Source organism: Gopherus evgoodei, chromosome 2 (genome assembly GCF_007399415.2).
Source record: "Gopherus evgoodei ecotype Sinaloan lineage chromosome 2, rGopEvg1_v1.p, whole genome shotgun sequence".
NCBI classification, from domain to species: Eukaryota; Metazoa; Chordata; order Testudines; family Testudinidae; genus Gopherus; species Gopherus evgoodei.
The window spans coordinates 43,841,537-43,869,362 of NC_044323.1; the positions used below are offsets into that span (position 1 = coordinate 43,841,537).

Below are 27,826 nucleotides of genomic sequence, written 5' to 3' on the forward strand. Positions count from 1 at the left end.
GATTGGGGGCACTGATGTGCCAGGATGCATTGGGGACTGAACGGCTTTGGGTGAGAGGAGCGGCGACGCTCTTCACGGGTTAGAATTTGAGGGTGGGGGCCCAAACGTGGCTGGATCCAGAAAAATCCGGATCCGGGGATTTCTGTACCGGGGCGGCACGGGCCTAGAGTTTTTCGGTGCAGAAGGCGCAGTGAAACGTGATCTCTAATTAGCCCCAATCTGAAGGCTGTATGGACGAAAATCAGCAGGATTCTGGCAAATCCGGTTTTCACCCAGCCCCAGCGGGGACGGGGTGGAGCCGGATGGATGCAGAAGGCGGGGCTGGAAGGAAGGAGGGAGGGCAGGCTGAAGTGTGGGCATCAGACTTGCAAGGTCGCGTGTGGGTTGTACCAGCGTGCCTTGGAATCTCACCCTGTCCTGAGCCTGGAGACCTAAACCGAGATAGAAAGTTTGTAAGTAACTTCAGTTTAATCTCTGCGTTTTCTAACAGCTCCGCGTTTACGTTCACGCAGACAGATAGCAGCAGTAGATTCCCTTTCTCCTGCCTTGCCCTGATTAATCAGATACTTGGTGAGCCGAGCCACTGGTGAGCTCTCGGGAGACCCGTTACAACGGGAGCAGGAGGAGTCCTGGAGCGCAACCTCTAACTTCACTTCACTCCAGAGTCCTCTCCCTCCCCCACTCCAGCGGTAAATTCAATCAGTACCTTACTGCAGCTAGTGACTCAGAACTGGTTTTACAATCCACGAAGGGAGGGGAATAAACCCCAGACTCGGGGTGACAAAGTCTTGTTTGGTTTAGTTTTCCAGGCATTAATCTAAGCTGCCTGTACAGAAGTCGCCCGAGTCATGGGGAAATGTTTCCAGGCAAGGCTCCCGTTGGCAGTAAACAGCAGCTCATTCATATTTCCTGTGCCTGCGAGTCTGGCTGCCACCCCGCTGGGTTGGCTGATTGGAATAGACATTAGACTATTTCTGTGAAGAACAATGCTTGGTCACGGATTGTCATGCATCCTCACCTGGGTAGCTTTTTAGGGACAATGTCTCAAAACCTGAAGAAGAGCTAATCCCATTCTGACTGTAGAGGAAACGCTGAATAATACTTTAACTATTCCAAATACTGTGTGTTTATCACTAGATCTTCCACAAAGTTCAGAACAAAAGCTTTGCTAAATGCAAATGTGGAAAGTTTTTTTTTTTATTTTAGAAACTGTGTGCATATGTCCAAACAATGCACAGTTCTTTAAACGAAAAACTTTTGGTTCTTGAAACCTATGCTGTAATTTTGCAAATATAACGGCAGGTTTTCAGATGTAACTCCCACAGTAGATTCTTGTGATGGGTTGGATCACAGAAACCCCTCTGGGAGCTGCCACCTGATGTGCCCAGACTACCATTGCTCCTGTTTTCCCCGCCAGCTCAGGACTTCAGCACCCTGTCTTGCTGAGCCAGACACTTCTGTCTGCTCCAGCAAAGACCTAGGGTTTGAATTACTTGCCCCAAAGCTGCAGGTTTACCTGAAAACAGCTCACAGATGTGTGCTTGTCTTTAACACCCAGATGCCCAACTCCCAATGGGGTCTAAACCCAAATAAAACCATTTTACCCTGTATAAAGCTTATGCAGGGTAAACTCATACATTGTTCACCCTCTATAACACTGATAGAGAAATATGCCCACTTGTTTGCTCCCCCAGGTATTAACACATACTGAGTTAATTAGTAAGTAAAAAGTGACGTTATTAAATACAGAAAGTAGGATTTAAGTGGTTCCAAGTAGTAGCAGAACAAAGTAAGTCACCAAGCAAAATAAAATAAAATAAAATGTGCAAATCTATGTCTAATCAAACTGAATACTGATAATCTCATCAGTTCCAGAATGCTTCCTTTTACAGACTAATCTCCTTTTAGCCTGAGTCCAGCAACCACTCACACCCCTTGCAGTCTTTGTCCTTCATTCCAGTTTCTTTCAGTATCCTGGGGCAGGGGGTGGAGAGGCTCTCTCTTTAGCCAGCTGAAAACAGCATGGAGGGGTCTCCCAAGGCTTTAAATAGACTTTCTCTTCTGGGTAGACACCCCTCCCTCTGTGTAGAATCCAGTCACAAAATGGAGATTTGGAATCACATGGGCAAGTCTCATGCCCATGCATGACTCAGGACTTGCAGGTAGTAGCCATTACCCACATGCTACCATGAACGTCCTCAGGTGGACTTCTTATGTGGATTGGAGTCTTCCAAGCTCTCTTATCTGTTAAGTGCTTCCTGACTGAGCATTTAACTTGCATATTCCTTTCCCAAGAAGTGACCAAATGTTCTAAATAAGGCTACTTAGAAATCGAGCAAGTATACAGCCAATGTTCATAACATTCATAACTTTGAATACAAAAATGATACATGCATACAGATAGGTTTAATTCATTCAGTAGATCATAACCTTTACGGAAATATGTTACGTGGCATATGTAGCATAAAACACATTCTAAGCATATTTCCATAAAGCCTTATGGGAGGTACCATCACAGTTCTAATCATGTTTATTATTTCTCGTCTCATCAGGCCAAGTCCTGCAGTCCTTACTCCATTGACTTCACAGGTAGTTTTCCCTGAATGATGGCTGCAGATTTTGGACCCTAGTTTGTTTGTTTAGCATAATTCTGCATCAGCTTTTCATGTTACAAAATGGAATGGTCACATCAGAAGGAAAAATATCATTTGGTTTACCAGCTGAGCTCAAAGTGGACAGCAAACCTTATATTCAACAGCAGGAGCTTATCCCTTATCGATTTAAATGGTTTTACTGCTTCACTGGAGAAGGTGGGAAGTTGAGCCAACATGCTGTGAGGAAAGGACTTACAACAAACAACACTTTTGTCATATAATAATTATGATCTACTTAGCCATAATTCTGTTTAGCTATTTCCTCAACAACTGGGCTTTTAAATGTAATTTTCTTTGTCTCAGTGGGTGCACTGGTTGTGGCTGCTTCTTGCCAAATCATTTAGCATTTACCACAGAGTAAAATTATTAATGTCTCCTATTATGGACCCTCCTAACCCACATCTCATTATTGGACATTCAGCAGACTTTTTTTTTTTTTTCATTAATTCTGGCTCAAGAAAGCAAATGCACTTTCATGACCTATACCCTATGATTCTTTGTATGCAGCTCCACAACTGAGACATGTGTTGCATTGGATGAGAACATGCATTCATTCTCAGTTTCTTTTTTCAGTATTGCTTATTAGGAATATTAGCATTGACCTGCTAAACCCAGTGTTGTAAGCCTCTATCGTTACTTTTGCAACAACAGCTGTCATCCCAGCTGATAGCTGTTATAGTAAATTTCACTACATATTCCACAATATCACAAGCCTTTAATAGCAGGCAAGTATTGTTGGGATTCTCATTTCTAGAATATGTAGTATCAGAATAAGAGCTGCATGTCTTAATGCATGACGATCACTTGCCCGACTATCTTTCCAGTCCAGATCACGCTCTTGGAAATCTGTGTGAAGTGGTACAAGAAAGGATTATTAGAATGGCAACATTGAAACCAAGAGAGGATAGTGCTGCAAACCCTTTCCATTTTATCCCTTCCCCACACCTTGACCTCACTGTTATGGATTGACATGACATTTAACTTGCTCAGCTTTACCTGTGCTGCCTCTAATGTCTCAGACAGAACTGAGTGGTCTCATGATCCTCATTCTGCCTAGGATCAGGAAAAAATTAAAGGAACTCCAGTTAAAGCCATGAGTGCCCCAAGGAAGCATGCACCACTCTAAAGCCAGAGGCTGAGTGTCACTTCCTTAGGAAGCAAATGGTCCTGAAAATGTATGGCAAATGAAAAATATGGTCATTTCTGCATTTCAGTAAAAGAAGCGACAAAATTGCAGCAGTCCATTTGAGCACTTGATGACTTACATCCTGTAGTTTATTTTTCAGGGTTCCTTTGTAATGGAGAGCAGGAAGACTCTGGATCAGGATGAAGTTCAAAAATCGGAGCCTGGGAGAAATACGGGAAACCATAAAGATTTGGTAACATCCATATAAAAAAAGCTCATATGCATCATGCAAGTGTTTGATCTCATACCTTGGTTGTTCTGGAGAATTAACTGTTTTCATAACACAGGGATCTCATCAGCTCATCTTTAAGTCTTGTAACAATATTGTCATGAGGAGCTAAAAAGATAGACATTTCATTCTGTGTAGTCAGAGACCGTGCTTAAACACACAGTTTGGGCCAGTGGAGTGGCAGCACAGTTCAGAGCTACATAAGAGATTTGAGTTGTGCCCTACTAGCTGAACAAAGTCCAGTAGAAATCATTTTATTCCAGTAAGAAATCCCTGAACTCCCCCTTTAAAAGACCATCTTTTTAAAGTAGTCATCTCACAATGAACATTGTCTTCCTCACTGCCCCCAAAAGAGAAGTCCAGCAAAAAAAAAAATCTTTTCCAGCAGAAATTTGCCTCTGCAGGAGGAAGCTGGACTGGGAAGTACTCTGTGACTGGAGCCTATTTCTGAACCTGCCTAAAGTCATGTCTCTGGGCAGAGTTCCTCTGGGCCGTGTCCACTGGCTCCCTGGATGACTTAGAGAAGCAGAGGGCACAGTCCAGGGTTCTCTGCTCAGTGTCCGCCTCTGGCTCCCTGCTTTTAAGCCTGTGACCCTCACTCCCTTGCCTGATTTTTCTCATTTCTTCTCTTCCCCCCCCCACCCCCGCCGCCCCAAATCTGCTTGAAGCCTGGGTCAAGTAGCTCCTCCCCTTAGGCTGGGGGGAGGGCCCTTTCGATGTGGGCAGGCTTGTGCCCGCTCATCCCCCAGAGCCTCAGTAGGTGCTGAGTCACAGAACTATTTCCTTATTCTGAGGGTAGCTATCCCTTATCATTGAATTAGGCCTTTCAAACCACTTCTTCAAAAGGTAAAAACCTCTGGGTCAAGTTCACAGATGAATTTTAGAGCGTATAATTTACCCCACCTTCTGTCCTCTTCGCATGTATGTTACACTAGTTCAGTCTGCCTCTGCTCACCCTCTAGAGCTGCTTACGGAATGTCTGCACTGCAATCCAAGATGCAATTGCAGCTCAGGCAGACATAGCCACGCTAGCTTTACTCACACTGTCATTGCTAAACGTATCAGTGTAGATGTGGCAGCATGGGCTAGTGATGGGAGTAGGTACTCAAGGACCCCAGCAGGCTTGTATAGCCCATGCTGAACCCTGAGCTGCCACATTTACACTTCTGTTTTTAGCCATGCTAGCTAGATTAAAGCTAGCACGGGTATGTCTACCTGAGCTACAGTCACACTTCCAATTGCAGCATAGGGATACCCGTAGCCTGAGTGCATCTAATGGAGTCTGTCTTCACAGACAGACAAGCTTTGCTTTTACTGTAGCATAACTAGCATGTTAGCTGTCCTAGTGTAAAACCTAGTGGAGACAAAGCATAAGGTGAACTAGGTCAAACCACAGACTAGGGCTGTACTCACCTTGCTGTCATGGAGTTACCATTGCGAGTACCTTGTCTCCACTTAGGATTTTACAGCAAGATCACTATACAGACTTGTTATCTCACTGTCAAAAACCCAAATACTGTTCTGTCAGTGAATACAAAGCCTTGGAGTATGCTTGCTCTTCGAGCTGGGTGTGGAATTCCCAGCTCAAGGAGACATACCCTCGCTAGCTCTGATGGAGCTAACATGCTAAAAATAGAGTGTAGCTGTGGCAGCAGGAAGAGCTAGCTTCCTTGGGTATGTGCCTGTGATCTCGGACAGTTGCATACTCGGGCTGGCTACCCTTCCTGCTGTTCAACCAACCCCTCATGCAACTGGGACTACATAGCTAGCACAAGTATGTCTCCTTGAGCTGGAAATTACACTCCTAGCTTGAAGTGGAGACTCGCACCCAATTACCAGTGAGCTACATGGTGCCCCCTTTCGCACATCATCTCTGAATTTTCCCCTCTGACTTGTGTCAGCACCATTGTCATATGGAGCAGTTTGGTTCTTGAGAATGATGCTGGATGACAGCCCTGAACCTGCTTTGGGAGAATAGGCACTGCTCCAGGGCTGGAACACCCATGCTGAAAAATAGTGGGTGCTCAGCGCCTGCCAGTCAGCTGCTCGGCAGGCCCCCGCCTCCCCGTCCTCTGCCTCCTGCCCCCAGCACCTGCCGTTGATCAGCGGTTCAGCGGCAGGCAGGAGGCACTGGGAGGAGGGGGTCGGAGCAGGATGGGAAGAGGTGGAGTGAGGGCAGGGAATGCTCGGGGAGGGGGCAGAGAAGATGCAGAAAGAGGTAGAGCAAGAGTGGGGCCTGAGGGAAGGAGCAGAGTGGGGGCAGGGCCTCTGGGTGAAGCAGGGGTGAACCACCCACCCAGAAAGAAGAAAGTTAGCGCCTGTGTTTGGGAGTCCTTCAATGTCCTAACATGAGGCAGATTGACAACTTCCAAATTACAGTCGCTAATTATTTTTTCCCAAATCTAGTACAGAGACTTTTCTTCACTGAGTTCTGGACATATGCCAAGTTAGATGTCTTCAAACGGAACCCTTTCTGGCATATTTGAGGCTTTATTTTATTTTTATGGGATTATGAAGGAACACTTCTTTTGGATTGTGAAGAATAAATGTAATTCCCCACCCCTCCAGACAAACTTTTACCATATTGCATAGATATACAAGGAAAACATAAATTCTAATCTGTTTCCCTCTCCAAGAGGTAATAACCACAGGACAGTCTTTAAATTCACTGACTGTAATGCATGCTATAGTGTTATGCTGAAGTTCTGGCCTAATTCTGCTCCCACCAAAGTCAACCAGAGTTTTGTCACCAATTTCAGCGAGAGTCAATCAAGCCATGCCTACCTGGCAGAAGAAAATTCAATTTTGTAGTTGAGATGATCTAATTTTACATCATTTGTGAAGGGGGAAATGAGGCAGAAAACTATTAGATCTTGTGTGTATCTGGTGACAGCGGGATGGACTCGAGCGTGGAGTGGGCTGATGTGTACTCCTAGCTCTTTGGTTTCTACTGTCTGTGAAACATCAATCAAAAAATTTTCAATTTCTCCTGCAAATGCAGTTAAAATATCACTGGCTGACTAGAATGTTGTATTATACAATCTCTGGCTTCCGTTGCCATATGCGTTATTTGGGTTACATTATTAATCTGTGTCTTGAAATTTATTCCTCTTATCAGAAGAGGTCATAATGAAATCTTCTCTTGTGGTAGTTAACTTCCTGGAGTGAAAATCTATTCAGAAGCCACCTTAGAAGATGAATAGGGAACCAGAAATCTAGATTTAAATTGCCTCAGCACAGATCAGCTAGGTACCTAAGTATCTGAGAGTTGAAATCTCACATGTTTGAGCTGTCTTGTCTTGGATAGCTATTATGTTACTGTTTTGTATAATGTAAGGGAAACATGGTGAACAGGCAATAATGCAGGAGTCTAACATGATTGATGGATTCTTTAATCTCCTCTTAAACTTGACACTTTTTTTTTCCTTTTATCCTTTTCAGAATATGGATTTGCAAGTCACCTACACCCACAAAGAGCTTGCATTTTTTCATTTACATCAAACACATCATTTTGATGAATTTGAATACCCTTCAGATCAACACTGCAAGGGAGATCTCTTCCCCAAATGGCACTTGCCACTGAAGATAGTGTCTATATCCTCATTGCCAATATTTATCTATACTTTTCTGAGAGATGTGGTCCACCCTTTTGTCACTACTAATGAAAACACTTTCTATAAAATTCCAATCTTGGTTGTAAACAAAGTTTTACCAGTGGTTTCAATCACCCTTCTGGCACTGGTTTATTTACCAGGAATATTAGCTGCAGGTTTCCAGCTCCACTATGGGACCAAGTATAAACGATTTCCACCGTGGTTGAATGGATGGATGTTATCAAGAAAGCAACTCGGCCTTCTCAGTTTTTTCTTTGCCTCAATGCATGCATGCTATAGCTTGTGCTACCCAATGAGGAGATCTTACAGATACAAGCTTCTGAACTGGGCGTACCAACAGGTAGGATTGGGTCCAAATATTGAACTAAAACTTGTTTATTGACAGAGTCCTGATCTCACATCTACTCAACTCACACAGAGAAGCCTGTGAAGAGAAAGATTGTCATTTGAATCTGAGGTAGCCGCCACAAAGCTGTTTGTTTAAAAACCAATGGGCTGACCCACAAATATATATTGCTTCATTTAACAGGCCAGTGTATGTTAAAGTGAGAGAGCAGAATCTAATTGCTAAAGCCTCGAGTCATGTCCTCCAGGTGTCAATCATGGGTCTGCCAATGAATCTGCATACTCTTGAGCAAGTCACTTCCCCTGTGTGGGTTTGAGATTAGCCCTCCATAAAACAACTACAGTCATACCTGCCTCTCAGGTAATTAGTTGTTTGTAAAGTACTTTGAGATCCTCCTCTGACTGTCGTCCTATCTATACAGCTCCTGTACTAATCCCGATTGCCATTGTCCTATAAATAACAAATAAGTGTGAAGTGGTGTTAGTCTTGAAGTCCCATCTCAGCTTTCCGCTAACAGCGTAGACATAGGTGCCGACTTCCTCACTTTCCCCTGGGTGCTCGACCCTCCCTCTGCCCCTGGCCCACCCCCACTCCACCCCTTCCATGAGGCCCTGCCCTTGCCCCGCCTCTTCCCACCCCTACTATGCCCCCTCCCTCCTCCCATTCCAACTCCTCCCCCAAATCCCTGCCCCAGCCCCGCCTCTTCCCCACCTCCTCCCCTGAACACGCCACATTCCTGCTTCCTCCCCCACCCCCAAGTATGCTAACACTGCCAAACAGCTGTTTGGTGACAGCCAGGTGGGAAATGCTAGGAGGTAGATGGAGGAGCTGGGACGCGGCGCGCTCAGGGGAGAGGAGGAGGATGTGGGGTGGAAGGTGAGGGGAGCTTGGCTGCCAGTGAGTGCAGAGCACCCACTAATTTTTCCCCGTGGGTGCTCCAGCCCCAGAGCACTCACGGAGCCAGGGCCTATGAGCATAGATGTGTTTGACTCAGAGGTTAGAGTGCTTTCAGCTGCTTGAGAATTCTGCCCAGGCATAAGCTCTTTGCTCCAGAATTTACAAAAAACTGACCTGAGTAGCCTGCTGGGAATTTCCCTGGCATTAGAGTATCCCCAGGTAGCGTAGTGCTGCTAAGCCACTCGCAGCCCCCAGTATAGAGAGTGTCCTGGCTCCATGTCAGGGCAGAATGACTGACTGGAGCACACTGCATTGTGATGTTCCCTACCTGATGCAGTGGCCTCTTAAGGGCTATTGCAGGCAGCCATAAATTAGAACAACCTGGAGAATCAAGGTCCTCTGAAGCCTAATCCTTTCCTCTGTACAGACCATTGTTTTCAGGGCAGCTTAATGGGCCAAGTGTAATTCTTAGAGCTAAATAGCTATTCTGGCAGGATAACAAAGTAATTGAAAATGCCGCCTGATTAGCCCCTTAAAATAGTCCAGGTTAATATATTTCCTGTTAGAATCTTCCAAATATGGTGTTTAGCCATAGGTGGAATTTTGTTGTGAAAGAATAAAGATACTCCTGCTGTGAAGTCAGGTTACAAAGGCTGCAGGACAAGTCTCCTCTGGGTGAAGCCGTTTCTCAAGTCAGTAAACACTTCTCAATCTAGGTGATTTTCCTTCAGCATAGACTGATGCAGCCTTTATCATTGGAAATAAACAACCCAACAGTTAAATGCAGAGACTCAGCTGCGTTCTCACTTGTAGGGCAAAAGCAAAAGAAAGGGAGTGAAAACAAAGCCCAGTATTTCTCTTGGCTTATGGCTAAATGACTCTAATGTAAATAGCTAAAATTCTTGGGAGCAGCAAGGTCCTGTGTCAGTCTGTCACTTTAAATGTGATGTTCTTTTGGCAGGTCGAGCAAAAAAAGGAAAATGCCTGGATTGAACATGATGTCTGGAGAATGGAGATTTATGTGTCTCTAGGAATTCTCGGACTAGCTCTGCTGGCCATATTGGCGGTAACATCAATTCCATCTGTCAGCCATTCTTTGACCTGGAGAGAGTTCCACTATATTCAGGTACACATAAACATTACATGTGATCTGTGTGCTCTTGGAGGATTTTATATTATAAATTAAGAGCAGCAGTAATAGCCTTTCTTTAAAATATCAGAACATCACAGTGTTCATGGAAACCAGTTTGAAAGTTTACTCAGTGTGCTTTGCCAATTGCTTTGCAACAAACATTCTACCTTATTTGTTGCTTGGCAAAAAAAGATTGACATATTGGTAGGCTACAATGTTGTTGAAGATTAGAGGTTGTTAATGACAAGGTGTATCCCGATACCACTAGGATACTAGTTCATATGTCACCAACTTGACATTCTTGGTTTTAAAAAATCAGATGGCTGTTCCATGGCCTACTGCATGAGAAATGAGACTGTGGACTCAATACAGTTCATCACAAAAACCACCCCCACAATTTGCACCTTTGTTGGAGGCTTGATCATAAAGTCAAGTATTAGAAGGGTGTTAACATGAGATTCTTTTGAGTCCAGACAGGATCAAAGTATGTTGACAGGGCAGTGGAGAGGCATTTGTACTGCCACATCCTATACCAAACTATTAAGGCCAGATCCCTGGGACCAAGCTAACTTGTATTCAGTATAGGAGACAAGGTAAGGGGAAAGGCCACCTTCCAGCTCCACTAATCCAGGGGCTGGCCACTGACAGTGATGGCCACTTGGGGATCATTCCATTGGCAAGTATCATTGCCATAAAAGGCATTTCAGTAATACCTTGGCCCATTCCTACTGGCTCAGCCACCCTGATGTGCTTGCACAGCACAAAGCAGATGGAAGGGAGGACAAGGATCAGGTCCTTACCATAAACATAGGCTTTCACTCTCCCTCTCCAGCAAAAAAGGTGTGTTCAAAGCAAAGGAACCTAGTTGAAAAGTTAAGGGGTCAAATTCTGCCCATAGGTACACCCAATCAATCTTACATATGTACCAATCTCAGCATCCACATGTGCTTGCTTCGGCCACCTAAGCATCAGTTTGAGGGGCTAGGGTTTTCCTCTAACTTGCATTAGTATTAATTTTAAAAGACTCCCTTGAAGTCAGTGTAAAACTGGTTTAACAGAGTGGTGAATCAAGCCCTGAGCACCTAAACATGAAAGTTTGATTACCTATTAAGCACTCTGCATTAGGTCATCAATGAGTATTTCCTGACAGTGCAGTGATGAGGGATCATATGTACTATAACATGAGAAGCAATCAGTTGTGGTTAAAATTCTCAGATTATAGAGAGTAGCTGGGGGAAGGTAGTGAAGAGGGGCCTCTACCTCACAATTTTGGCTGTTCATATTGAAGTACTGTTATCCCTTTTTGACTCAACCAATAAGCCAAGATTCAGGATCTAGAGGGTTGTTTCAGGAGAAATTGCAGATACTCCAGTGTTTCTCTGATACAACTCTGTTAATTTCCAAAGAATGTACATAAAGCCCTGTTTCCCTGAACACAGCAGGAATCAAACAGCAGGAGACAGTTTCATTTCTCTCAGTTCCAGCGAGCACTTAGCCCAAAAGCTCTCTCAGAAACACATTCCCAGACAGAGCTGGTTCTGGCTATGCCCTTGGCCTTCTACTGCTTGTGTCTCAGCTTCTGTGGTGTTTTTCCTTCCCTCCTGCTTTTATCACAAACACACACATTTCCACTAAAACAATATCCAGTGAAACCTCTTCACCTGTGTGTCTCTGTTTCTGACCTGTCTTGCATCTGCCTTTGTTTTGAGTGATGCTCATAGTGTTTCAGCGTCTTGGTTCTCTAGAGGAACTCAATAGCTTCTCATGCTGCCCTAAATGAAAGGGCGGCAGTTATGCTCACCTTCTTCTTCAATTAGGCATCACCCAGCCCATACCAACAGCAAGGTAAAGAAGTCCATTTAACAAGAAAAATAACACTAATTTGCTAGATTAGTCTTGTAAACAAATAATGTATCAATCTGATTATGTGAAGGGATATCTAGAACATGGAAGTGCAGTGTATGATTTCCCAATGATTACTATGAAAAGTTACATTAAAAAAAAAACAATTTTTGTTTTCTTGCTGTTGCTTCTGTACTTTTTTTCTCTTCGAGCTCAATCCTGAATTCCCTGAGCATCCTAAATCAAATCCAGTGATGTCAGTGGGAGTTATTTCTGTACAAGGAAGACAGCACTGAGCTCTTCTATAGTTATTAAATTGGGGGTGGGGGATTATAGCATGGAACATCAGAAGTTCTTGATTGTACTAATTTGCTTTGCAAGAAATTTAAAAAAAATCTTATAGAAATAAGAGGTGGGAAAGGCCTAACAAAACGTCAAGTCACATCCATACTCCTGCTAATGCAGAATAAAAATGGCATATGGGGAAACTGAGCTGATATCAAGAATGGACCTATGTCTTCTGAGGGAAGTACGATTTGTATGTAGCACCACAGACCACCCATCCCTCTTGACATCTCATTTATACTGCTGCTACATGGAAAAGTTGCAAAAATGTGCCCAAACTTTCTCCCATTAAAGTCAAGGAGAATTTTGCCACTACTTTGATGGGTGTAGGATTGGACCCCTTAGTTACTGAATTAACGGTCTTTGATCTGATCTAAAGCCCAGTGACTTTTGTGGATTATGCATCAAGCCCTTAGTGTTTACAACATCTGCCTAATAAAGTACATTTTTTACTGTTATTGGGGAAAAAAATAAACTTGTGTTCTTTTCTCTTTCCAGAGCAAGATGGGGTATTTAGCTTTGCTGCTATGCACAATTCACGCATTGGTATTTGCCTGGAATAAATGGGTTGACGTAAACCAATTTGTGTGGTACACACCCCCTACATTTATGATAGCCGTTTTTCTTCCTATTGTAGTCCTGCTTTGTAAAAGCGTCCTGCTTCTCCCATGCCTCAGGAAGAAGATCCAGAAGATCAGATGCGGTTGGGATGCTAACACAGAGATGAATAAAACACAGATGACTTCCAGACTGTAGATTGAATGAGTGTTTATCCTGCTGCCATGTGTAGGTTTAATGAGCTCTATGAAATGGTCACATGTTGGGGGTTTTTTTGCATGTTCTTTTCTATTTTTCATTTCCACTTTTGTTTGGGGGTATGGCATCTGTGTTCTCCTCTGACCTGATCTGGGCTAAGGGAGTACCCTTTACTGAGACAATGGATTAAATTGGGATCACTTATTTCTTTCTTCTGAGTCTTATGCCATTTTAAAATCTTGTTCTTCATTCCCATAAGTAATACTATCATCAGCTATAGGGATAGGCAATCATAAATCACTGCTTGACATGTTGACTACAGAGGTCAATAAGATAACAATTTGAAAGAACCAGATCTTACTCTTATGCTATAGAGGGTATTTCCCAGTGCTTGCTGCGTTTAAGGTAACGCGTCACATTTTTCCCCCATTCCTTTTTCCCCCTCCTTTTTTTTTTTTTTTTTTTTTTTTTTTTTTTCCTATTTGCTTCTTTATTTATTTCTTCCATGCTTTCGGCAGGAGCAAGCAGACACTTACGTATGTGCTTAACTTAACTCGTGTATGTCCTCTCAGTGACTTCAGTGCGGCTGCCCACATGTAGGGTGACCAGATCACAACACTGAAATATTGAGACACATTGGGGTGCTGTCAGCCCTGCCCACAGTCCACCCCTGCTCCACCCTAGGTCCCACGCCCTCCCCGCTTGGCACCCCCCACACTGCACCCTTCCTCATCCCCTTCTGGCTTGCTGCGTCCCTCCTCAGTCCCCCATCCACCGCTCACCTCCTCATCCACCCCTGCCACCCGCTGCTCACTCACCTCTTCACCCTCCCCGCCTGCCACTCCCCTCTTTACCCTCCCCACTCACCCTGACAGCACCGACTTCCCTTCTACTGGGTGGGTGCTCGCCCACCTCCTGCCTCTTCCTGCTCAATCATCCACCCTCACTCCGCTCCATTCCACCCCCTTCCCTCAAGTCCCCACCCCTGCCCTGCCTCTTCTCCATCTCCTCCCCTGAGCATGCTGCATCCCTGCTCCTCCCCCCCTTCCTCCTGGAAAGTGCTAAGTGCCGCCAAACATCTGTTAAGTGGCAGGAAGCGCTGGGAGGGGGGGAAGGAGCAGGGATGCGGCACGCTGAGGGGAGAGGGTGAGGAGGGGGGAGCTTGGCTCCAATTTTTCCCCGTGGGTGCTCGAACCCTAGGGCACCCATGGAGTCAGCACCTCCTTCCCACTCGCCTCCTTACCCAAATATCGGGACAGATGGTGGCCCGATCATATGTTGATCAGGATGCAGGACAAAGGGTTAAATATTGGGACAGTCCTGATTTTATCAGGACATCTGGTCACCCTACTCAAATGAGTAAAGTTAAGATCATGCATAAGTGTTTGCAGGATTGACCTTTACTCTGTACCCAAGGGTGATTTTATTTTTCAGTTAAACCCTTTTAGACACTTCTGACCAAATAGGGTGGAGTGAGGCAGAAATGTCAGAGAATAAACAGCGCTTTGAAACTTAATAGTACTGACATAGTCCTTACTGAGGATTTTGTTTAAATTGGGTGAGAGCATTACTTTTTAAAATATGAAATCAATTCTGAATATATGTACTCTGCTTCTACTGAGATTTTAATCAAAGCTAATGAATCCTCACATTCTCTGTGATAGCAGCAGCTGATTGAATGATATTAGTTGAATAATTCACTTGACAAATGTGAGGATATTTTTCAAATAAATTATGCAGTAACTACTTTTTTCATTATTCACCCCGCGTTAGCTCCGTCACTGCCACTCTCCTATTTGGTCTGATGAGGGAGCCCAGAACAGGTGCTGATGATGCCAGGTTGCTGTTGGGACCAGTGAAATGAGAGTTGTAATTGCTTCCCTGGAACACACACAATAGACACACAGAACACATGTGGTAAAATGATCACAAAAAAACCCTCTAAAAATCAAAAATAGGAGAAAACTGATGATTGGTAAAAAGGAATGGATCTAGTGTACATTATACATGGATCCAGTATACCTTAAAACTAATTAGTCTACTATACATTAATGGACCTAGCATACCTAGCAAGACTAATGGACCAGTTAACATTGCTGTAGGGACAATATATGTTACATTTCCTGTCTTTTTGTAACTGTAGTCTACTACTTACATCTTGCATTAAATATATTCATTTGTTGCTTTAGTACAAGACATAAGAGAGTGGTTACCTCTATACTTCACTGACTAAAGAGAAAGTGGATAACACTGTTAGTAGCTATGACTGGTATGGACTTGTAGTGTCTAAAACACAAACATATTTGAATATGTTCAGTGTTTCCAAACCCCCTAGCCGCCTAGAATCTCGCTGTCAAGCTGAGTATAAAAGTCAGTAGTGCCAGATAGTGATGGACATTGTCTAGGGAATTTAAACAAAGGACACTAGTGTGCAATATGAATCCAAGAACATTTCAGACTTTTTTACTCTAGGAGCAGGGCACATGCAATTATCAATACATTAACACATGGAGTGCCATCACTAAAACGAATGAGAGGATGTTATCATGGACATCGATTAGGAGCTATCACTGGCTCCTGGTATTTGTTTAATCAAAGCATTACCTGCACTCCATAGTAAGGTACTGTAAAATAGTTTACTAACAATGCTACAGAACTTCACAAACCAGTTTACCAGATTAGATAATGGGTAGCAGAGTACGTTGAGTTCACCTCCTTCCTTTACCCAACAAACCAACTAGTATTTTTAATATAAAAAATGTACTGGCTGCTAATTTCCTCTTCCATTGTAGTGATGGGGGTCTAATTGCTTTTATATATTGTTCAAGATGTAACCATAAAACCTGAACAAATTGAATGCCTAGAGCCAAGTTCAGTCATAGCACAGGTAGAAATAGCAATGAGGCACAGCTTAGGTAAGTGGAGTGCCCTACATGCCTGACCCCCAGGCTATGTACCCTACACAGCTCTCTACTCACCCAAGCAGTTCCTCTCGTGGCTACACTGCTTTTTGTAGGAGGGTAGTGTCCTACTCCCTCCCTGCTGGCAGAGACTTTCCCCACCGCAGTGAAAGACTGGGGCAGCAGGGAAAATTTCCGGCAGCAAGCGTTACCGAAGCCTTTCACTGTGGTGTGTAGCTACACCTGTAGTGCCTGCCATAAGTGTAGTCAAAGGCCTGGTCTACACTACGCTTTTATACCAAATTTAGCAGCGTTAAACCGATTTAACCCTGCACCCATCCACACAACAAGGCCCTTTATATCAATATAAAGGGCTCTTTAAACCGGTTTCTGTACTCCTCCCCGACAAGAGGAGTAGCACTGAAATCAGTATTGCCATGTTGGATTAGGGTTAGTGTGGCCGCAAATCGACGGTATTGGCCTCCGGGCGGTATCCCACAGTGCACTGTTGTGACCACTCTGGAAAGCAATCTGAACTCGGATGCACTGGCCAGGTAGACAGGAAAAGCCCCGCGAACTTTTGAATTTCATTTCCTATTTGCCCAGCGTGGAGCTCTGATCAGCACGAGTGGCGATGCAGTCCAAAATCCAAAAAGAGCTCCAGCATGGACCGTATGGGAGATACTGGATCTGATCGCTGTATAGGGAGACAAATCTGTTCTATCCGAGCTCCGTTAAGAAGACGAAATGACAAAGCATTTGAAAAAATCTCCAGGCTATGATAGACAGAGGCCACAGCAGGGACTCAGCACAGTGCTGCGTGACAAGCGTAACGGAAAGCCAAAGAATCCAATGGACGCTCATGGAGGGAGGGAGGGAGGACTGAGTCTCCAGCTATCCCACAGTCCCTGCAGTCTCTGAAAAGTATTTGCATTCTTGGCTGAGCTCCCAATGCCTGTAGGGTCAAAAACATTGTCCCGGGTGGTTCAGGGTATATCTCGTCAATTTATCACCCCTCCCCCCTGTGAAAGAAAAGGGAAAAAAATCATTTCTTGCCATTTTTCAATGTCACCGTACATCCACTGCATGCTGCTGGTAGACGCGGTGCTGCGGGACTGAACAGCAGCATCCCCTCCTCCTCCTTTCCTGATGGCAGACAATACAAAATGGTGGAAAACCTTCATCATCCCATGAGTGCTCCTGGCTGGCCTCGATGAGGTTGGCCAGGGGTGCCTGGGTAAAAATGGGAATGACTCCCTGTCATTCCTGGCAGATGGTGCAAAATGCTGGGTAACTGTCCTCATCATAGTAGCTGGAGTCTGAGCTCCATCAGCCCCCTCCCCCCTTTCGTGTCTAAAGAAAAGATTCTGTACTTCCTGGACTATCATAGCAGCTGGAGGCTGCCTCCCCCTCATTTTATCTCGCTAAAAAGTCAGTGTTTCTTATTCCTGCATTCTTCATTACTTCATCACACAAATGGAGGGACACTGCCATGGTAGCCCAGGAGGGGTGTGGGAGGAGGGAAGCAACGGGTGGGATTGTTGCAGGGACACCCCCTAGAATGGCATGCAGTTCATCATTTCTGCGGGATCTCTGGGGCTCTGACTCTCTACTAGACTTACCCCATATTCTAGGCAGGACTGACTCTATTTTTAGACAAAACATAAAGAGAGGAATGACCCAGGGAGTCACTCCCATTTTTGTCCATGCGCCCCCAGCTAACCTCAGCGAGGCCAGCCAGGAGCACCCATGACAACAGCAGATGGTACAAAATGATTGATAACCATCATCTCATTGCCAATTTATAATAGCAGACGGTGCAATAGTGATGATAACCATCTCTGCTACCTTGCAAAGGCAAATGAATGCTGCTGTGTAGCACTGCAGTACCGCCTCTGTCAGCAGCATCCAGTACACATACGGTGACAGTGACAAAAGGCAAAACAGGCTCCATGGTTGCTATGGCGTCTGCCAGGGCAATCCAGGGAAAAAGGACGCGAAATGATTGTCTGCCGTTGCTTTCACAGAGGAAGGATTGAGTGACGACATTTACCCAGAATCACCCGTGACACTGTTTTTGCACCATCATGCATCGGGATCTCAACCCAGAATTCCAGTGGGTGGGGGAGACTGCGGGAACTATGGGATAGCTACGGGATAGCTACCCACAGTGCAACGCTCCAGAAATCGACACTAGCCTCAGTACATGGATGCACACCACCGAATTAATGTGCTTAGTGTGGCCGCATGCACTCGACTTTATACAATCTGTTTTACAAAATCGGTTTATGTAAAATCGGAATAATCTCGTAGTGTAGACATACCCACAGTCTTAGTAACACAGTGCAAGCCCCCAGTGCACCATGTAACAGAAGGTAATATTTGATCTTGAATGATTATCTATTAAACATCTTGCGCTCTTTGCAGGAGCAGCCCTGGGTTGCTTCTTATTTAAAAGATTTTGATTTGGAGCACTTTCCAGTTGTGTTGCATTCTGGATTAATTGTTTTACAGCTGACAGTGGAATCAGAACCTTTGACACAGAGTTGAAATAACAGTTCTGAGGGTAACTAGGCATTGCGACACACAGATCTAAGCAGAACCTGACCCTTGATTGTTGAAAGCTACGGAGAGGAGATGGATTAAACACATGCTTTAAAAAATTCTTTTAAAGCAACCAGTGTGCTGCCTGTAAAAATGAAGAGCAACCTAATAATACAATTGTACACATGTAGTGAACAGAATTGCTTAGGGGATTAGTAATGGACTTGAAAGCTTTTCACTTGTGTTATCTTAACCACACTTGAACTGGTAATGGTAAGCTCTGTCAGTGCAAATTGGGGGTTTTCTTGTTCACACTTGGGGCTTGAACTAGTACAACTACATTAGTGGCTGACTGCAAAGTGAACTATCAATATAGGCAAAGGGTTGCATTTTCAAGTGCCTATGTGACTTAGGAGCCTAACTCCCATTTTTCAAAAGTGACTTAGGCCTAGATGCACGCTGGGATCTAGGTGTTGCAACACTCAGTGTTGTAGAGAGTGAGACAGAATATAAAAATGATTACAAGAGCTCTGAATCTAATTTTTCCAGCATGTATCCAGGTGCATTGTAAGTAAGCTACAATTAAAACCCACCTTAAGTACATGAAGAAAATGAAGTTGTAGTGACAGTTTGTGTCTGTAATATATTTTCACAAGGGGCGTTTGATATTCATATAGAGCAAGATTCTCAGCTGATGCAAATCAGAATAGCTCCTCTGACTTCAGTGTCTGAAATTGGTTGAAATCATAGCTTAAGTTACAAGTATAAATCAGTCTGATGGTCTCAACCTATTGTAAAGGCAAATGCCTATCCTCCTCACATCCCCACCACATATACTGTGACATTTGAGCACACCTGAGGGTTTCCTCTCTCTGACTGTCCACAGGTAATAGCAGAAATGTACGCAGGTAGCTGAAGTTTACATAGCACCCATGAAAGCCATTCCTAGCTGTGGTCAGTTGCAACCCTTATATTAATGAGCAACAAAGAAAAAAATAAATTATAAACCAGGTGTCTCAAACTCAAATGACCACGAGGGCCACATGAGGACTAGTACATTGGCCTGAGGGCCGCATTACTGACACCTCCCCCCTCAGCCCTGCCCCAACTCCACCCCTTCCATGAGGCCCTGCCCCTGCCCTGCCTCTTCCCACTCCTTCCCTGTCCCAGTCCAACTCCTTCCCTGAAATCCCCACCCCAGCTCTGCCCCCTCCCTGCCTCTGAGGGTGCAGGAGGAGTGTGAGGTGTGGCAGGGCCTCAAGGCAGGGAGTTGGGATGTGGGGTGCAGGAGGAATGAGGGGTGTGGCAGGGGACTCAGGGAAGTGGTTTGGGGTGCAGGAGGGGTGTGGCAGGGGGTCGGGGTGCAGGGTGTTGCAAGAGGCTCAGGGCAGGGGGTTGGCTGCAGGAGGGGTTCGGGGGGCAGGCTCTGGCCCAGCGCACACCAGGGGCAGGGCAGGCTCCCTCCCTGCCAGCCCTGCCCCCGCTCCGCTCGGGAAGCGGCTGGAACATGGGGGATCAAGGGCACAAGGGTGTGTGTTGCTGTTGCTTCAGGTACCGCCCCCAGCATCTCCCATTGGCCAGGAATGGAGAACCGCGGCCAATGGGAGCTGCTGAGGGCGGTGCCTGAAGCAACATCAACACATACACCCCTGCAGCTCTCTTCCCCCCAGTTCTTTCCGCTTCCCAGAGTGGCGCAGGGGCAGGGCAGGCATGGAGCCTGCCCTGCCCCTGGTGTGCGCCAGGCTGGAGCCGCTCTAGGTAAATGCTGGGGGAGGGCCAGGGAACCACGAGGAGTTTGCGGGCTGCAGAAAATAAGTATAACACTGGCACATCAATTAAGTGAAATATTCCTAGAATAAGAAAACCAATTCATCTATACCCTCTGTTTGACAGCACAGGGGGTAACTATGTGTCATAAACAGATAGTTAAGGGTTAATGTCTCTTTTACCTGTAAAAGGTTAAGAAGCTCAGTAAACCTGACTGACACCTGACCAGAGGACCAATGGGGGAACAAGATACTTTCAAATCTTGGTGGAGGGAAGTCTTTGTTTGTGCTCTTTGTTTTGGGTGCTGTTCGCTCTTGGGACTAAGAGGGACCAGATGTCAATCCAGGCTCTCCAAATCTTTCTGAATCAGTCTCTCATGTTTCAGAATTGTAAGTAATAGCCAAGCAAGGCGAATTAGTCTTATTTTTGTTTTCTCAACTTGTACGTGTCCCTTTTTTTGCTGAGAGGATTTTACCTCTGCTTGCTGTAACTTTGAACCTAAGGCTAGAGGGGGTTCTTCGGGGCTATATGAATCTGAGTACCCTGTAAAGTATTTTTCCATCCTTATTTTACAGAGATTTTTTTTTTACTTTTCTTTTTTTAATTAAAAGCTTTCTTTTTAAGAACCTGATTGATTTTTCCTTGTTTTAAGATCTAAGGGGATTGGATCTGAACTCCCCAGGGATTGGTGGGGGGAAAGGAGGGGGAAAGGTTAATTTTTCCTTGTTTTAAGATCCACGGGGTTTGGATCTGTGTTCACCAGGGAATTGGTGAAGCCTCTCAAGGCTGCCCAGGGAGGGGAAGGTTTTGAGGGGGAGAAGAAGTGATCCAGACACTGAAACTTCTGGATGGTGGCAGAGTTACCAGATCTAAGCTAGTAATTAAGCTTAGAAGTGTCCATGCAAGTCCCCACATTTGTACCCTAAAGTTCAGAGTGGGGAAGGAACCTTGACACCATGAGAGGAAAACATATACATGTGGGGAACAGACCATCCGAAATGGGATACCAATTTTGACCCCAATTCTGCAAATACTTATGCAGGTGCTTAACTGTACACGCACAAACACACTGAGCTCAGTGTGACTACCCATGTGCAGAAAGTTAAGCTCCTGCAAATTTGCAAAAAAACTGGAAAACTGAGGCCTCAACAGTAGCTAGGCCATGATCCTGCAAGTTGTTCTGCATAGCTGGACCCTTGAGCTCATGTGCTGCCCTGTTGACTTCAGTAGGGCTCTACATGTATGTAAAGACCCACTTGTATGGAGCAGCTGGGACTGAGGAATTTAGTGATACAAAACCCAAACAGAAGTATTTTATGTCACATCCAAACATCAGAAAAATCCATCCAAAATATCAGAAAAGTATATTTCCAAGGAGAGACAGAAGCATTAAGAAAAAGCAGAAATACCATGCTTACTGTAAAAGAGAATAATTGCCAAGAAACAGCTTGATCCTGCTGTCCCCCCATATCTAGGTAAAAATCCCACTGATTTTACTGGGAATTTTGCCTGGGCAAGGACTACAGGATGAGGCCCAAAGAAAGTCAATAAAAAAGCAATATTGGAGTAGGAGTAAAACTGAGGTTCTTACTAATCACTTTTCTGAATCTAATGCACTTTCTGTACCTTATCTGTTTTTTTTGTCCTTCATTTCATGGGGAGCAAAACCTTCAAATGATTTAGTATAACAGTGATCAAAGAATACATTTTTTCCCATTTAAAACAGTGTTCTGTATGACTTATCAGGGAACAAAGAGCCACATCTGCTCCAGTATAAGAACATCCTATTTTAAGAGAAATCAGTTTATGTTTAGAGGCTTATGAAGCATGAACAATATTCAGGAGTATATAAATCCATTTACCCTGGAAAACAATCACTCATTTCTCCCAAGCTTCAGAAATAACCTATTCTTTATCCATAAAAAGATTTGAGGAAATTGTTGGCGTAAGAGAATTCCCTGAGTCACAGAATATTTCTTCTGATAACGATCTGTAAGTGGACTCTGAAAAGATTTCACCATTTCTCAAATGTACTCCTAATTTTAGATCCAAAATAAGTTTTCTGCATTTACACAGCGATGTTTCTCATTTGTCCTTTCCTCAAGTTCCAGCATCTGCTGAGTTTTTGTCGTTGTTTTTCCCACATTCCAAATATTAGGGCCAGTCTCTGCAGTACATATTCATATGAGAAATTCTTGTTCACATGAATAATCCCAGTGATGAAGCCAATATGACAATTCATGCATGACTAAGGGCTATGAGTTCTGGCTCTTCCAGTGTAACAAAACAGTCTTCAAGCACCAGTTTTTCTTTTTCACTTTTTTCATATTGAGACCAAAAAAGGAAATTGAAGGAAAAATTCACCTCTCAGTAATGATGTAATCCCAGTGATCTCACTGGGTTTGCATGTGCCTATCCAAGAAAGGATCTCTGACTTTGAGTTTTAGATTGCAGGGGATGGTGGTGGGTTTCCTCTACCTCTTTGCTTGAAGGACAGTATACGCAGCAACATTCCTGGTAAAAACCTCTTCTGTTGTATCAGGTTCATTGGAAACAGCTACAATATTTCATTTTTGAAAAATTGACACAACTGTGTGCTAACCCTATAGAACAACTTTCTTTTGAGGCTCTCAAAGCATTTTACAAATATTTATTAATTCAGCTCCACAGCACTCATTCAAGTATAATAATAACGAACATTTTACAGATGAGTTGTTAAATGGAGACACAGAAGGTGAAATCCTAGCCCGATTAAAATCAATGGGAGTTTTGCCATTGACTTCAATACGGCCAGGATTTCACCAAGAGAACTTAGTGATCTGGGCCTAGTCAGTAGCAGATCCATACATAATTTTCTTACTGTAGTTGCTGCTGCTTCTGTGTCAAATCCACTAATCCCTGGCTCTCCTGAGTCAGCATCATGGACACACGACTTCCTCTCACTAACTAAACAGACCAACTGCTGATTGGAAGCTTAATCTTCAGTGGTAAATTCAATATGTAAATGTAAAACCTGGGAGATGGGAAACAGAGGCTATAAGGAAAGAATCAGAGGGGAACTGCAGAAATAAGACTTGGGTGAAGTAAATGAAACTGAATAAATAAATAGGGTATGGGCAGAAAGAAGAGAGGGAAGAGATGAAAAAGAGAATGAATGCTTCTAAGTGGGTAATGGGGAGAGGGAGAGCAGAGAAAAATAGGGTTGGTAAGGCTATAAGAGAAAAGGATAAAAGAGGAGTGGGTGCAACAAAGATAAGGACTGTGGTGGAAAAACTAAGGATGTGACAGAATAGAAGAGAAAATAAGAGGTGAGATCATCAGCTGCACAAACCATTTTAAGAATATTTTCCAAGCCAGTCATTCCCACAATTATGTTGAGATCAGTCATTTTTATGTTTTAATATTTTTTCTATGGATTCCTTGACTGATGATTTGTAGAAAACTAAGGACGCTGGATAATAAACAAAGCAATAAAACACAGTCATATCACTCTCACTATTGAAATGGGGTAAAGTAGTAACTCCAGCTTTGGATTTAAAAAGGCCTAATGTACTCAAAAACAGAACACTACTGAAGTATTTGCTATCCAGGGTCAGCTGTAGAAGCAAAGGATTTGGTCTTACTCCTTTGACATCAATGGAAAAGCTATCATTGATTTCATTGGAAGTGGTATCAAACCATAAGTGAAGAAAACAAGAGTGCTGAAGAAATGTGTGTAAAATTCTTATATAGTGGACATAAATAAACTTGGTTACAGGGAAATTAATGAATGAATTTCAGGTCTGATTTTTAAAGGGGCATCAGCCTGCCCTCTGGTGTTTTCCCCAGAAATTTTGTAAACACAGGTAATTGCATGTCCACTTGTTATCTACAAATCAGTTAGATAGATGTCATATGTAGAGCCCTAACAAATTCACGGCCATGAAAAATGTGTCATGGGCCATGAAATCTGGTCTCTCCCTGTGAAATCTGTTCTTTTGTGTGCTTTTACTCTATACTATACAGATTTCACAGGGGAGACCAGATTTTCTCACATTGGGGGTCTTGACCCAAAAGGGAGTTGCAGGGGGGGTCGCAAGGTTATTTTAGGGGGGTTGCAGTATTGCCACCCTTACTTCTGAGCTGCCTTCAGATCTGGGAGGATGGAAAGCGGCATCTGTTAGCCAGGCACCCAGCTCTGAAGGCAGTGCCCCGCCAGCAGAAGCACAGAAGTGAGCATGGCAATACCATACTATGCCACCCTTACTTCTGCGCTGTAGCCTTCAGAGCTGGGCAGTCAGAGAGCTGTGACTACTGACTGAGGGCCCAGCTCTGCAGGCAGCAGTGCAGAAATAAGGGTGGCAACACCATACCATGCCATCCTTACTTCTGCACTACTACTGGCAACGACTCTGCCTTCAGAACTGGGCTCCCGGCCAGCAGCCTCGGTTCTCTAGCTGCTCTGAAGGCAGTGCCACCACCAGCAGCAGTGCAGAAGTAAGGGTAGCGGTATCGCAACCCTCCCACAACTCCTTTATAGGACAGTACCCCTAAAATTACAACACTGTGATTTAAATAGTTGAAATAATAAAATTTCTATGACTGTGAAATTGAACAAAATGGACCATGAATTTGGTAGGTCCCTAGTCATAAGGATATAAACTGAATGAAATACATGCATGGGAGCCTAAATGGCATTCAGATTTTAGTTAGAATTGTATGGATTGAATTATATATAGTACTAACAGAAGAAAAAACACCCATGTGAATGAATCAAATACTGTAATGTTTTCAGCTATGTCTATCCAAGATATTCATATGACTCCCATCACCGGTGCAAGTACCGCTGAAGCTCTAATGTATTTAGCCTCACTACACTGCTGTGAGGTAGGGCCATGCTATTAGTCTCATATTACAAATGGGAAACTGAGTCACACAGTTGAATGGGATTTAGGCACCTAAGTACCTTTGTGAACCCCATCCAGAGAGATTAAGTTATGTAGTCAAAGTCTCCCATGAAGACTGCGGTAGAGGAGGGACTTAAAGCAAGGTATCCTGAGTCCCAGTCCAATGTCCTAACCAATGGATCATCCTTCCCCTCCTTTGAATTAAGGACTCCTGTTACACAGAAAATCTGGATCTTGCACAATAAACAATAACCAGAAAATAATCAGTTTATAACAGGGGTCTCAAACACACGGCCCGCAAGGTTATTTTCTGCGGCCCCCAAGGTCCTTGAGGCCCTCACACCCTCCCCTAGTGTTTACCTAGAGCAGCTACGACCCGGCACACACCAGGTGCCACTCTGCCACTCCAGGAAGACAAAACAACCTGGGGGAAGAGAGGTGCAGGGGTGTGTGTGTTGCTGTTGCTTCAGGTACTGCCCTCAGCAGCTCCCATTGGCCGCAGTTCCCTGTTCCTGGCCAATGGGAGATGCTGGGGGCTGTGCCTGAAGCAACAGCAACACACACCCGTGTACCCTTGCTCCCCCATGTTCCAGCCACTTCCCGGAGCAGAGCGGGGGCAGGGCTGGCAGGGAGGGAGCCTGCCCTGCCCCCGGTGCATGCTGGGCCAGAGCCTGCCCCCCAAGCCCCTCCTACAGTCAAACCCCCTGCCCTGAACCCTTTGCCGTACCCTGCACCCCGACCCCCTGCCACATCCCTCCTGCACCCCAAACCACTGCCTTGAGCCCCCTGCTGCACCCCTCATCCCTCCTGCACTCCACACCCCAACTCTCTGCCCTGAGCCCCTGCCATACCCCACACCGCTCCTGCACCCCCTGGGGGCAGGGAGGGGGCAGAGTTGGGGTGGGGATTTCAGGGAAGGGGTTGGAATAGGGGCAAAGGAGGAGTGGGAAGAGGCAAGGCAGAGGCGGGGTCTCATAGAAGGGGTGGAGTGGGGGCGGGGACGAGGGAGGCAGGGGGAGGTGTCAGTAATGCGGCCCTCAGGCCAATGTACTAGTCCTCATGTGGCCCTCATGGTCATTTGAGTTTGAGACACCTGGCATAGACAAATACCTCTCGGGGGATGATGTAGGTATACTTGGGCCTGCCCCAGTGAAGGGGACTGGATTTGATGACTTCTCAATGTCCTTTCCAGAGCTACATTTCTATGATTATATAATACACATGCTTTACAGCAACCAGAAGGTCCTATGGGGGAAAAAAGGGAAGAGCAAATCTCATAGTCCCATTTCTAAGGTGAAAAGCAAGTGTAACCCACACACACCATGAGCAGAAAAATTAAGGATTTTTTAAATTTTGTTTTGTTTTTGTTTTTCAGCCTATCAGGCCTTTTTTATCTGCTATGATGAAGCAATAATGGACACAAGTGCAATTTAAAAATAATCCTTTAACAGGCAGTCCTACTTTCCTTTACCAGGCAACCCTAAAGATAGTGAGGATCAGTTGGGGTGGAAAAGCCTGCCCTTGAAAGGCTGTATCTCTCTGTTGACCAGAACTCAAAACCGGCTGCCTTGAAAGCAGCGCACCAAAAACTGTTTGATTTGTTACCCTGCTGGGAAGGGAAACTTTTTTGTTTTTGTTTTCACTACCCTTCTCAGGAGCTTTGTTTTCCCATGGCTAGAAGGAAGATCCAACATTTCTCTTTCCCTTTGCCAACTGAGTTTCTTTGTTAAAGTCCCTCCTTCCAAGGAAAAAATAAAAGTTTGTCTGGACTCTGCTTAAAAAAAACAAACAAAAAACCTTCCGGAAAGAAAAACGGTTCCTGTTCTCTTTACACTGACTGTTTAGTATTTTTTCCTTTAAAGTAACACCATCATTTAAAAACTCTTGTTTAAGGACTTGTCTATATTTAAAATGCTACAGCAAGACAGCTGAAGTGCTTCAGTGTAGACACTACTATACCAACGGGAGCAGCTATACCCAAAAAGAAGCAGCTACGTCAACGGAAAAAATCTTCTGTTAACCAGGCGCTGTCTACACAGGAATTTAGATCAGTTTATCCATGCCACTGTGGGGTGTGGATTTTACACACACCTAACCAATATAGTTAAACCAATCTAATTTTCTTGTATAGACCAGGCCTAAATGTTTTACATGCTATTGTTAAATCTACACACTTTAAGGTTTATGTAATTGGACAGCTCTTGGTTTAGTCAGTTTCACAGAAAAGTAAGGCTCCAATTTTGCAATGAGCTTTGTGTGTGGACATACTGTTGTTCCCAGTCAGAGTTCACTGCAAGATCAGGCCCTCCCTCTGCTTATGGGGGGGAACTGAACCCCATTCTCTTGAGTTACAAAACTGCACCCTAACTTGTGGGCCACCTTTCACCCCTTTCCTCTGTTTGAGTGGGTCTTCCGTAAATCCATAACAATCAGCAGGGAGACCCACGGTCAGGTATAGTACATGAAACTACCTTTAACTCATTTTTTAAGATGACTAGATATCAAATTGATGGTGCCTTGTTAATGGGTTAGCAAACGGCTGTGACTCATCCTACAAGGCTATTTGAAAAGTTGTCATAATAGAGATAAACTTCAGAAAATATATTCTACTACACAAATGATTGGATCATAGCCAGTTAATATTGTACAAGGAGAGTAAAAGGAATACAGTAAAAACAGGTTAAAGCAAAGGGTACTTGTACAGGTCAGCAGTTCAAGTACCCAAGAG

At 44.4% G+C, this 27,826-nt stretch overlaps 1 protein-coding gene across 4 annotated transcripts; it reads left to right on the top strand.

Moving 5' to 3' along the window:
- The first annotated feature begins 340 nt into the window (after positions 1 to 340).
- On the top strand, positions 341 to 14,009 carry STEAP1 (STEAP family member 1). 4 transcript variants are annotated; one of them, XM_030550507.1, is made up of 5 exons: positions 341 to 452; positions 3,941 to 4,033; positions 7,511 to 8,023; positions 9,888 to 10,052; positions 12,744 to 14,009. In XM_030550507.1, exons 2-5 carry the CDS (start codon positions 3,953 to 3,955, stop codon positions 12,999 to 13,001), a joined length of 1,017 nt encoding a protein of 338 aa, XP_030406367.1. In that variant the 5' UTR covers positions 341 to 452; positions 3,941 to 3,952; the 3' UTR covers positions 13,002 to 14,009. The 4 variants fall into 4 exon arrangements, with proteins under 4 accessions (XP_030406367.1, XP_030406369.1, XP_030406370.1 ...); XM_030550509.1 differs by having other exon boundaries at positions 12,883 to 14,009; XM_030550510.1 differs by having other exon boundaries at positions 12,923 to 14,009.
- Positions 14,010 to 27,826: the final 13,817 nt, after the last annotated feature.

What these genes read in the sequence shown, in the direction of transcription:
- STEAP1 (XM_030550507.1), top strand. Translation starts at nt 3,953, where the DNA reads ATGGAGAGCAGGAAGACTCTGGATCAGGATGAAGTTCAAAAATCGGAG. An exon ending in TGAACTGGGCGTACCAACAG is followed by an intron (nt 8,024 to 9,887) that starts GTAGGATTGGGT and finishes TTCTTTTGGCAG; the next exon opens with GTCGAGCAAAAAAAGGAAAA. An exon ending in GAGAGTTCCACTATATTCAG is followed by an intron (nt 10,053 to 12,743) that starts GTACACATAAAC and finishes TTCTCTTTCCAG; the next exon opens with AGCAAGATGGGGTATTTAGC.